We start from the raw sequence: 12,697 nt of genomic DNA on the forward strand, positions 1-12,697 counted from the left end.
AAGAAGAAAAAAAAATAAAGTTTATTTTATTAGCTTGGCCTAGGTCAAAAAATGTGTTACTATTAATGAATAGAGAGAGAAATTAGCCTCTCTAATTATTAAAAAATACAAAACATTAAGCCAAAAAATAAAAAATAAAAAAAATAAAATTTACTTTAAATTTTGGTTTTTTACTTATTTGCATGATGGATCAGAGAATCCACATAATGTATCAATTACTATGATCCATATGTTAAATTATTCCTTTATTGTGGACTCATCAGTTTATATCTCCATTCATTGCACTTTTATATAATTTTGAGGATATATAGTATTATTAGATGCCTGCAAACTTAGAGTGATAACCTTCCTACTGAACTTGACTTTTAATGTCACATACTTACCTTTGTCTGTAAAAATGTGTCTCCGTAAGACCATTTCTTTTCTATATAGCAACCTCAGCCTTCTCTTCCATCCTTTGTTCCTGTTAGTGTTTGCTTGGTGTGTCTGTGCCGACACTTCACTTTGCCTTTAATGTTGTGTTAGGTGTGAATTTAAAAAGATATTTAGGGTGCTAAGCCTGGTGGCACTCACCTGTAATCCCAGCACTCAAGAAGATGAGGCAGGACGACTGTCTGGAGTTCAAGACCAGCTTGGGCTACAAAGTGAGCTCAAGGCCAGCCTGAACTATATAGCAAGACCTTGTCTCAAAAAAAAAATTATATATGTTATATATGTTTTGGTTTTCATCCAGTCTAACAGTCAGTGATCTGTAGGAATCATTTTTTTTAATTGAGAAACAAATAGCAGTGAGACAGTTGCAAAACCGATTAATATGACAGTTACAATAATTAATACATTGCATATTGTTGTTTTCATAGTGGTTATTCATAGTACAAGATGCAGACATGATATCCTGTCCAAACACTTAGTAGTACAAATCTTTCTTCTCATTGAATTAAGAGAAAATAGCTGTATATCTATCCTAACTATATGGGAATCATTTTAATGGAAATTTTCTTCCATTAATATTGGAAACTGAAATATTTGGGTTTATTTCTTCCATCATATTTTATTTCTGGTTTTTTTAGTTTTTTTTCTAAACCCCTGCCCCCTCCACCATTCTTCCTTTCCTCCCTTTCTCCTCTTAAATTCATAAAGATAGGGTCTTAAAAATTTGCTTGTTTCTCCCATCCAAGTACTAACCAGGCCCACCCCTGCTGAGCTGCTGAGATCAGGAGCTTTCAGGGGTGTAGCTGTATACAGGCTTGCCTCTACTTCTGTGTTCCAGTGATTGGCCCCTACTTAAAGTTTGTGTTGGTATATTTGGTACCTATTTGAGAGTAAGCAGTGCTTTTTTATTCTCTTGGCCCAAAGAAGGGCTGCAAAATGCCCTTATACCGAGGTCCTGGCATGCATTTGTTGAGTGTTCCTTACTTTGCTGGAAAAACCACGAGGTTACATACGATAGACATCGTTACTGATTTGACTGCCAGAATTTGTTTCCCTGTACGCATGTCACCCTTACTTGCTATTCTTTCTAGTAGCTCACAATGTTATTCTGAGATCAGTTTGCTGGTTTCTACGTTTGTCCTTTATTTTTTTATTTATTTTCTGAACTTAGGACAGGGTCTACAGGATCTCACTATGTAGATTGGACTTTAGTGATTCTCCTGTTTTCAGCCTCCCAAGTGCCTGTAATCCCATTACAAATATGTGCCACCATGCACAGTTTCAGTCGCCAGCTCAGCGTGCCCTGTGGGTGGGGCCAGCACAGTACGCCGGGGATCAAACCCTGGCCACTGTGCTCTGCCTAAGCAGGTGCTTTAGTCCACTGAGCTATCAGGCCAGCCCCAAAATTTGAGAAGGATCCCCCCCCCCCCCGGTCCAGGCTGTCTAGTGCAGCATGTGGAGATGGGGACCAAACCACGATCCCTGCTCCTGACTGAGTTTGCCCATGCAGGCTATTAAACTACTGAGCTAACCCACAAGCCCCCCTATGTTTGTCCTTAAAACTCTATTATAAGTTTAGGTTTTTTTGTGGTAAAACCTTAGATTTTCTTTGACAGTATTTTTACTTTACCTCATTTGCTGGAAATTTTGGTGGGTTTATCACTCTGAATCTGCTGTTACTTTCTCTTCTGCACTTGGAAGTGTACTTTCCCTACCTTCTAACCTGCCTGTGTTCCTGAGAGCTCAGCTTCCAGTCCTATCCTGTACCCATTCTGTCTTTTTTCCTGGGTTGCTTCTAAAAACCTCTGTCTTTGGTGTTGAGTTAGACTGCAGTGTGTGTAGACTTACATTTTTGTATTTCTTGAGATTTTTTTCATGACTCCTGAATATAAGGGGTTTTATTTCCTCATTTGTAGAGAAGTCTCGGCTATATGATTTTGAAACATTTTTTCCTTGTGGTACCCCAGTTGGACATGCCTTGAACTTTTCACACTAGACTCTCCATTCATTTTTCTTTCTTTGCTGTGTTTTCTGTGTCGTGTTTCCCCTTTTGTATGTATTCAGTTATCTTGCATTTTAGGTTTTGTTTTAATTTTTGTAAGTTGTTAGTTTTTGATTGTCTGGTTATTCATAATGGTAGCCTAGTGTTTGTTTGTTTGTTTGTTCGTTTGTGGTTTTTTTGCGGTACCAGAGATTGAACTCAGGACCAGGCAAGCACTTACTCCACTGAGCTATCTTCCTGGCCCTAGCCCTAGTGTTCTGATCATGCTTTAATTTCTTTTAGATGTATTTTTACTTAATAAACATACTTGTTTCTGTTCTGTAGCTGCTGCTGGTAGTACCTGAGAACTTTTGTGTTCTGGCTCTGTCTGTGGTTCCTTGTGCTGGCTATTGCTTGCAGTATCTAGCACACTCCATGAATTTTCCTGTGGTGTGTACTATGAACTCACTTCTGTTACTACTTCCTTGATGAGGACTGTAAAGACCAGGTGGAAGAGCCTGTCCTGTAGTGTCTAGGAGGGTGGGGGAGTTAGGAAAGGATCAGCACATCAACACTGATCTTTTTGCATTTCAGGTTAATGCTAATGTCCCTGTACAATGTGAGCATCAATTTGAAAGGCTTAAAATACATCAGTGAGAGTCCTGGATTCATCCCTTTGCTGTGGTGGCTTTTGAGTGGTAAGTATTGTTACATGCATACTTCTCACACAATTGTGTGTTGTGCCTCTACAGCAGGAGGAGGTATTAGTGGAATAAAAATCAGGAGCAATGTGTCAAGATGTTATTTCTGCTGTGCAGTGTGGCACATGGTGGTAGCTATAATCCTGGCTATTTGAAAGACTAAGGTGGGAGGAGTACAAGTTTGAGGCCAACCTATGAAACTTAGCCATACCTTGTCTCAAAACAAAAAGACCTCGAGATGTATCCAAGTGCAAGTTCCCTGAGTTTAATTCCCAGACACTGGTGGGCAGGGGGTTGAGGTGTGGGTAGGGGAACAGCTAGATAAATGTGATATGCTATATGATGTTACTGATGGTATTGAGTATCTGTCATCGGTGTTTTTGTGCCCCTTGTCCTGGATGAAGTGTTCTCTTGCTACTTCAGCAGTGTGGAGTTACTTCTTGATGTGGAGCACTCATGGTTTTTGTTGTGCTCCACATATGAGTCCATTGTCACGTGCATGGGAAAAACATTTTCCCCCACTTTGTGGCTTTTCTTTCATTTTCTTCAGAGCATCTTATGCAAAGCAGATCTTGTGCTGGACATGGAGGTGCACATCTGTAATCTTAGCACTCGGGAAGCTGAGGTAGGAGGATCACTCTAAATTTGAAGCCTGAGCTACATAGTAAGACCTTGTGTACAAAAAAAAAAAAAAAAAAAAAAAAAGGAGATCTTGGTTTTTGGTGAAGTTTGTTACTTTTTCTTATACAAGTCATGTTCTTAGTATAGAAATCCTTACCCAAATCAAGGTTTTAAAGGTTTTCTGATGTGTTTTATTCTCCTGACAGATTTATAGTTTCTCATTTTACATTTGTTTACATGACCTATCTGATTTGACATTGGTGTGTGGCAAGAGGTGTCTTTTGGCTTCTTTGGCACTGATAGGGTTTTTCAGGTGCCTGGTGCAGCAGAGAAACAGACAGAAGGAAAAAGGGAAAGAGAAATTATTTTCTTTGAGGACGTGGAGAAAATATGGGGAAGATAAGTAATTCTCTGGACTGGAACAAAGGAGGCTGAGGCTTTTATGGCCTTTTGTTGAGGGTGGAGTTGGAAGAGGATGTTTAGATACACCTGAGTGAGCTGATTGGGGGTCTTCCCTGAGGCGGAGGTAAGGGTAAAAGGAAACTGCACCTGGATAGAGTTGGAGAAGGGGGGAGGTGGTCTTGGGGAAGATGGGCTTTTCTTTTAAGGTCTTCAGACATATTAGATGACCACCATGATGATTTAGCAGTTTGTACTAGGGCCAGAACCTATCAGGCACAAGGCTCTCTGCTTGCGCTGCACCACTGGCTAGAGATTCCTCTTACTTGAACTGTCTTTGCTCCTGCATTGAGCATGAACTGATGAGATAGGTGGCAGCTAGTTTGGGGACCTGTTCTGTTCTGCTGATCTAGTTTTGTATCATTATGACTGATCCATACTGTGCAGTCAGTCTTGATGGCTTTGTAGTAAGTCTTAAGTAAGGTAGCATGACTACTCCAGATTTGTTCATTATTATGTTAGGTTTTGACTTTGTAAGCCATTCTTCTTTCCATATGAATGTGAAAATTATTTCTTCACTTTATTTATTAATTTATTTACTTGGTAGGTACAGGGTCTTGCTATGCAGCTTGGACTTACAGTGATCCTCCTGTCTCAGCCTCCCAGCACTGGGATTACAGGTATGCACCACTATACCCAGTTTCAGTGGCCGGCTCAGTGCATTGCCAGCATGGTACCTAGGATTGAACCCAGGTCCTCGCACTTGCCAGGGAGGTGCTTAGACTGCCAAGCTATCTCTCCAGCCCTACTTCTTCACTTTTTACCAGACACTTTCCCATTGCAGTTGTGTTAAGTCGGGGTTATTCCGTTCTTTGCCATACTGAGTCTTCCAGCCCAAATGCTGATGGGCACTGCCTTAGCTTTTGACACTTGCAGAGACACAGCATCTCCTGTTCTGCTCTGTGAACAGATGACAGACCTTGGTTTCTGGCTGTCTTTCCAGGAATGTGTGCAGAGTGAGCTTTGTTAAAGGATACAGATACTATCTCTCTCCAGGGCAAAGTGCGGACTTGCTTATAAGCTTTTCTTATTTTTCTTGCAGTCCTGGGGATTGAATCCAAGGCCTTTGCACTGAACTCAGAGATAATGTTTCCCCTAGAGCACAGGTTAGTCTACCTGACTAACCACCAATGTAAGGGTTTAGGCCGCCCTGGCTGTGGCTCCGTCTGCTGTGATGCAGCCTGTAGCCTGAGTGGACCTATGGCATTGGCTCTTGAACCACCACACACACTGAATGATACTCAGGCATGGCTGTGACTGCAAGTTCTTTGTCTCAGACACAAGAATCAATGTCTTGCTAGCATAATGGCACATGCCTGTAATCCCAGCATTCTGGAAGGCTGAGGCAGGAGGATCGCCAATGTCAGCCCACCCTAAGCAACTTGGCAAGACCTTGTCTCTAAATAAATAAATAAATAAAACTAAATAAAATCCTGAGAATTCCTGGGTTCGTAGCTAAGTTTGAATCCCTCGTACCTAAAAGAAAAGAAAAAGTCTGTTTTCTGCTAGTATCAAACTGGCAATATGTTTTCTGTTCAAACTACATACAGCAGGTCCCTTCCTTGTCAGCTGCCAGGTAGGGCAACCCCCAGACATTCCACAGTTTGAGGGCAGGCCCAGGGACTAAGTTTGTACTCCCATGATAACACTCTACCCCCAGACTATTGCTTGATAAGACAGCTTTTCTCTCTGTGGACAGCTTTTCCTCTCTGGAATTGTGGAGTGGGAGGGGGTTTCTGAGCATTCTCCAGGTAGAGGAGAGTGGCAGTTTGCAGATAGGGAGGTGGTGAGAGGGAGGGAGTAGTTGGGTGAGAAGACCCAGCTGAGCACCAGTCACAGCTGTAAGTGCTTCATGTCACATGAGTTTCCTATCAAGCAGCTTTAAGACTAAATGAGGTGTTTCTGTTTCGTCTGAGATGCATAGAGGCAAAGTTGCTTGCTGATTTTAGTTTTGTTCACTTCTGGCAGTGCTAGGGATAGAGCCCAAGGCCTTACATGTTCTGGGCAAGCAGTCTGCCCCTCAGCTAGCCTCTGCCCCCACAGCTGGGCCTGAACTCTGTCTGTCTGAGCCCTGACCTCTCACCAAGCCACTGGCCAGCAGGCAGTTCCTGGCGGTGACGGTGGGGAGAAACCTTTGATCCAGGTGGCTTTGCAGGGATGCTGCCCTGAAACAGAATGCTCAAGTCTTTTTAGGCTGCCTTGCTGCCCACAACCCCTCAACAGCCTTCTAAGAGCTGTTCTCCTCAGAAAAACAGAATGGGTGAATTTTCTGGCTTTGCCATTCAAGAAATGTTCCTGGACTGAATGAAAATCATGCATGTCCTCATTCATTCAGCTCTGTTAGCAGAAAGCAACCCATGAGTGTTTTTTCTGAGTATTCTAAAATTTGTTATAGATCAGGCTCTTTGATGTGGTGGGGTTTTTCCCCTTCAACTTGAGCAGCTGGGGTGATAAGTTATCAGAATGCAATTTTCTGCTTCCAGGACATCACAGGCTTTCTTATCTATGTAGATAAGACACTTACTCATTCTTTGAAGACGTGAGCATAGCCCAGATCCTACAAACCCATTGCATGGTCATCTTTTGTGGTATTTTCATAATTGTTCATGCTAAAATCAAATAAAACAAGGCCTTAAGCCTAGGGTGCTTGACTGCTAGTTGTCTATTGAATTATTTTAAGTTTGGTCCAAAATTGTGTATGTTTTAGAACAGTGAATATTTGTTTTATCACAAGACAGGAAAATAGAAGCAAAATAGTGTCCTGAAAAATATTGTGTGCTCCTTGGTGCTGGCATGTTCAGGATCTATGTAGTCAGGACTATTTAGGGCTGGGAGAGAATCTAAACACTGGCTGCTTTTAGGTAGATCAATTTGATGAAAATATACTAGACTTGTAAGAATTTCTTTTAATTTTTAGAAGATCTGGAAGAAAGATCTTGTTACCCTTCACAATGAATTCCTACTTTGTTTCTCCTGTTAGGAAATTTGATATTTTAGGGTTTGTTTTGTTTTGTTTTTGTTTTTTGGTACTGGGGATCCAACTCAGGATCTTGCATTTACCAAGCAGGCACTATGCTGCTCAGCTGTCTCCCTAGCTGATGTAGTTAAAGAAAACACACACTCCTCAGTAGCATAGCATAAGGTCCTAAGTTCGATTCCCAGTAACCCCCACGCCCCTGAAATGCTAATGAACACAGGCTTTAAACTCATTAAAATCATTTCTCAGTGTTTTGACCTCACTAAACCCAGTTTTGAATAACTGCTTTCATACTTGGCTAACCTTTTAGAATCCTGTTTTTCTGATCAGTAAGGTGGGAATTTCTACCTGATAATAGGTTTCAAATAGGTGTTAATTTTCCATTTTATTTTTAATCTGAGTTTTGATACTACAGTGGAAGCTCATTTCCCTTTATTTTACTTTGCCTAGAAGTTACTTCTAGGCATCCAGACCTCTGTGATGAAGTCTTTGGGGCCAGCTGTTCATCATCCCTGACCAGATCTCTCACTCCTGTTGCTAACCTTTGCTGCATTTCATTTTCCTTCCTTTATTCATCTACATGGCTGGCTTTTTCCTAGGCTTGGCCCAAATTCTTCACATTCCTCTTAAGCCACAAAACTGGCATAGAACTCTAGCAAATAGCTGACAAGGACAGAGTGTATTGGGATGGTGACCACATGTTATGTAACTGCTAATGCAAACAGTGTTATGATCACCCTTGTAGTTGTGGTGCCCTGTTTCCTGCTTGTGTCACAGTACTAAGAGGGCGTGGAGGCATGTGCTCTCTGTCTGACATTTGAGTGATACTAAGCAGTAACCAAATTCTACCAGACTTGTGTTCATCCCAGACCTTCCTCCCAGGTCCCAGACTCATGGATCTAGCTGTCTGTTTGGCATCTCCACATGGACAACTAATGAATGTAGACAGTTCACACAAACTCCTAGTCTTCCCCTACACCAGCTCTACCTGTGTCCTTCCCAGGCTGAGTTGATTACAGCCCTGTTTTCTGATTTTTAAAGTCATTGAAAAACCTTGCAGGGACTCTATTTTGAGTCTTTTATCTTTCACACCCACATCCAGCATGTTAGGGAATCCTGATGGCTCTGGTTTGAGAACATACCAAGATCAGATCCTGAGCTCCCGCTCCCTCCAGGCCATGAGTTGGGAGAGTTGGACTCCTGCCAGCACTCCTCACTGCACAAGGTGTTGGGTGGGGCACGAAAAAGCATTTTAAAAATGTTCCCTGGAGCTAGGCAAAAAGATATCCAGAGCAGTAAAGCCACAGAGAAGTAGAAGACAGAGGTTAACAGAGAACTCACTTTCTTGATCAAACTTGACCTCTAGTTTTTATAGTTCACAGGGCATACACAGAGACCAAAACTAGGGTCCACCCAGTGATAGCTTAATAGGGAACCCCACTGCTTCCAGCAGTGTTAAGAGTAAGAAAAAGACTCTAGCCCTAATCCATGGGTTCTTAGTAAAGTGACTTTTTTTTTTTTTTGGTGGAACTGGGGATTGAACTCAGGCCCCTTGTGCTTGCCAGGGAAGCACTTATTCCACTGAGCCATCTCCCCGGCCCAGGAAAGTGACTTTGACCTCTGGCATTAAGCATAGTCCAGGGTTGGAGGTTCTCCTGAGAATTAATAATCATAGGCTTGGGGCTGGGGAGATAGCTCAGTAGAATAAGTTCTTGCCTGGCAAACGCAGGGTCCTGAGTTCAATCCTTAGTACCACAAAAAAAAAAAAAAAAGCAATCCTCATGAAGGCTTGTCGAACCACCTGAGAGGGTCCCTATGAGGGTTAATTTTGTGTGTCACTCTTAGGGGTCATAGGGCATGAAGACATTTGGTCAGATATTCTCAGGTCTCTATGAGGGTACTTCAGAGCAGGCTAACGTTGGCATCAGTGGGCTAGAAGAAGCAGATTGCACTCCCTGGTGTGGTGGGCCTTGCCCAGTCAGTTGACAGTATGAAGAAAACAGAAAGGCTGAGTAAGAGACAGCTCTTCTTGGGTGCTTGTGCTGGGACACAGTATTTTCCTACCCTTAGATTCAAATGGGAACAGTACTTGTTGGGTTCCAAAGCTTCTGCCTTTCAGCATGGAACTATGCATCAGCTCCCCTGGGTCTCCAGCTGGCTGGCTGCCTGACTGCAGATCTTGGGAATTGTCAACCTGTAATTGTGTGAGCCAGTCTTCATAACACATCACTTTATCACTGTCTGCCAATCCATCCGTTCCTCCACTCTCACATCCTTTTGGTTATGTTTCTCTAAAGAACACTGACTAGTATAGGTCCCAGTTAGAGAAAAATGTAAATCTTTTCTGGAGAATTCTTTAATTTATTTGATACAGGGTCTCACTACGCAGTTCAGACTGGTAGTGATCCTCCTGTCTTAGCTTGCCCAGCACTGGGATTATAGGCATGCACTACCAGGCCTGGCATGGTGCACCCGGGATTCCAGGGCCAGCACAGAATGTGGTACTGGAAGTGGAACCCAGGTTGTTGGGCTCGCCAGGCAGGCACTTAAAATGCTGAGCTATCTGCCTAGCCAACTTTAGCTAAATCCTTAAAGAATTCTTATAGATAGAATTCCAGGATCCATGCTCAAATCTTAAAATTACAAAAAGAAGAGCAGATATTATCAGTGACAGCCAGCAGAAACAACAAGCTTATATTATCAGACCTGCAGAGGGTTTCAGAAACGGGGACTAACAGGCCAATATAAAATAAGTCAGTTTAGTATATGTAGAAAACTAACATGCAGCTGGGAGCCCGACATAGTGATTGGTCCTGTGGTAGGCCCCAGGTTTGATCCCCAGCACTGAGAAGCAAAACAAAATGCAGAAGGAATTAACCTATGAGTAAAGAGTTGAGAGATCTGAAAAAAGATCAAATAGTGTTTCTGGAACAAACATTATAATTAGATGGAATTATAAGTTTACTAGCCTGATTTAACAGCAGATTATACATAGTTGAAGAGAGAATAAAATTGATAGATCTGCAGAAATTACATAGAAAGACGTGCCAGGAGACAGAGATGGGTGCCATGAGCAGATAAAAGATACAGAGGAGACACTTAGAACTCATCGTACCACCAATCAGCATTGTAGAATGGCACAGAAGCAACATTTGAAGAGTAAATTGGGAAATTCCCACACTGATGAAAGAACCAAGCCTTAATTTCAAAAGTTCACCTAGTTGTAAGCAGAATCAATCAAGAGAGAGGAACACTTAGATATATCACCGTGAGCAGGCAGAATAAAGACAGAGAAGATCCTCACAGCTGTCAACCTTCAAGGTATAGGCATAACTGGTCATTCTTCCTTTAACAGCAGCTATTTACTGTCTTTTTTTCTGTTTATTTATTTATTTTAAGTAAACAATGGGGTTTTTTATTTTTTTTATTGAGAAACATAGCAATGAGACAGTTTCAAAACAGCTTAGTAGGACAGTTACAATAATTAATACATTGTGTATTGTTGTCTTTTTAGTAGTTATTCATAGTATAAGATGCAGACATGATATCCTGTCCAAACACTATTAGTACAAATCTTTCTTCTCATGGAATTGAAAGTAGCTGTATAGCTATCCTATTTTGTATATACAGATACAAAATGGTCCTTCATTTATATCTCCCCTTTTTTTGTTTAGTTTTGTCAGAGATGGGTATTCCATTGCCATTTAACTATTGTAGGTATGTGAATTCAGCAAAATAATCCAATATAGTCCAGTAGTCCATAGTAGTAAGGTTATCCATAGGACTGGCAATGTCAGAAGTTGTTGACTTGAGCCTTTTACAGCTCAGCATATTAATATGGCTTTACTTTTTATACCTCGTTGTTATACTTTTCTGCTGGATGGTTAAGACCAAGATAAAGCAAGACCTATATAACAAGAAATGTAACTTTTGTGTCTGACAAGGTTTTACGTGTCATTCTTTTCCCTTTTTTTGCAGTACAGGGAATTGAACTCAGCACCTTGCACTTGCCAGGCAAGCGCTTATTCTACTGAGCTATCTCCCTGGCCCTTCACTGTCTTTTTTTTTTTTTTTAATATTTTTTATTTTTTTATTACATTTATTTAGAGTGTGTGTGTGTGTGTGTGGCCAGCTCAGCCCACCAGGGGGCGGGGCTGGCTGGCATGTGGTGTTGGGGGATTGAACCGCGGTCCCTGTGCTTTGCCAAGCTTGTTCCAAGTAGGTGCTTTAGACCACTGAGCCATCTCTCCAGCCCCCCTTCACTGTCTTAATGTAAGAGAAAATAACTGTCACCCCAGATTTGCATACTCCTTTCCCCTCATGTCTTTCATGAGCAAAAATGAAATAAAGACATTATAGACAAACAAAAACCAGAGCCTGTTACCCACCAACCCTCCTATTGGGCAGGTCTAAGGGCTATCTTTCTGGAGGAGGGGTCACCCCATTCTCTGCTTTTGGGAGTTTGGCTCTTTTAGATTTCACACATGAAATCATGCAGTATTCAGTCTGTGTCTGGCTTAATTTCACTTACAGTGCCCATTGAATTCGGAATCTTTACATTACACTGAGCTACATCCTTAGTCCTTTTTAAATGTTTGCATTTTGAAGCAAGGTCTCACTGAGTTGCTAAGTTGCCCAGACTGGGCTTGTTTGAACTTGATGATCCACTTGCTTCAGCCTCTTCAAGTGGTGGAATTGCAGTCATGTGCCAACATATACAACATTTTCTTCCTTTTTGAAGCTGAATAATACTCCATTATACTTATAGCACAATTTCTTTATCCATTAGTTTGTGGACACAAGTGTTTGTCTATCTTGACCATTATGAGTAATACTACATTGCACATGAGGTGGAGGTCTCATGGAGATCCTGAGTGTATTTCCTGTGGGGCATACTGTATAATCAGAATTGATCAGAGAGTAGTTCTATGTTTAATGTTTTGAGAAACCTCCCTGCTGTTTTTTATAATAACTATATCAAATTTTATTCCCAAAAGTAGGGCACACAGGTTCCCTCTCTCCATATCCTCACCAACATTACCTTGTTCAACTGTATTTTTATTTGAAATAGTATCTCGCTATGTTGCCCAGGAGAACCTTGAACTCTGGGACCCAGGTAATCCTCCTGCTTCCATACTAAGTGTTGTCTTAGTTTTTTATTTGTTTGTTTGTTTGTTTGTTTGTTTGTTTTTAGTAATAGACATTCTGACAGGTGTAAATGGTATCTTTATTGTGATTTTGTTTTTTTTGTCTCTAATATATAAGTGATCACCTTTTCATATACTACATGTTGGTTGTCTGTTTTAGAAGAATGTCTACTCAGGTCTGTTTCCCATTTTTGATTGGGCTGCTTCTTGCTATGTAGCTGTATGAATTGCTTATATATGTTGAATATTAACTCCTTGTCAGATAAGTGGTTTACAAATGTTTTCCCCTTTCTTAGGATGTTTTTTCATTTTTTGTTTCCTTTTCTCTGAAGAAGCTTTTTAGTCTGATGTAATTCCATTTGTTTTGTTGCACATATAT

The 12,697-nt window shown here is 41.2% G+C and overlaps 1 protein-coding gene across 5 annotated transcripts in view; it reads left to right on the top strand.

Annotated features, from left to right (window-relative positions):
• Window positions 1–12,697, top strand: part of Hsf2bp (heat shock transcription factor 2 binding protein) — a 102,105-nt gene that overhangs the window by 63,957 nt on the left and 25,451 nt on the right. For all 5 annotated transcript variants that reach the window (XM_023715867.1, XM_023715866.1, XM_023715865.1 and 2 more), the window contains one exon: window positions 3,008–3,111. In XM_023715867.1, the coding sequence (XP_023571635.1) occupies window positions 3,008–3,111 (104 nt within the window). The remainder of the gene's footprint in view (window positions 1–3,007; window positions 3,112–12,697) is intronic.

This window comes from Octodon degus, unplaced genomic scaffold, assembly GCF_000260255.1.
Source record: "Octodon degus isolate 3935 unplaced genomic scaffold, OctDeg1.0 scaffold00045, whole genome shotgun sequence".
In the NCBI taxonomy this organism is placed as follows: Eukaryota; Metazoa; Chordata; class Mammalia; order Rodentia; family Octodontidae; genus Octodon; species Octodon degus.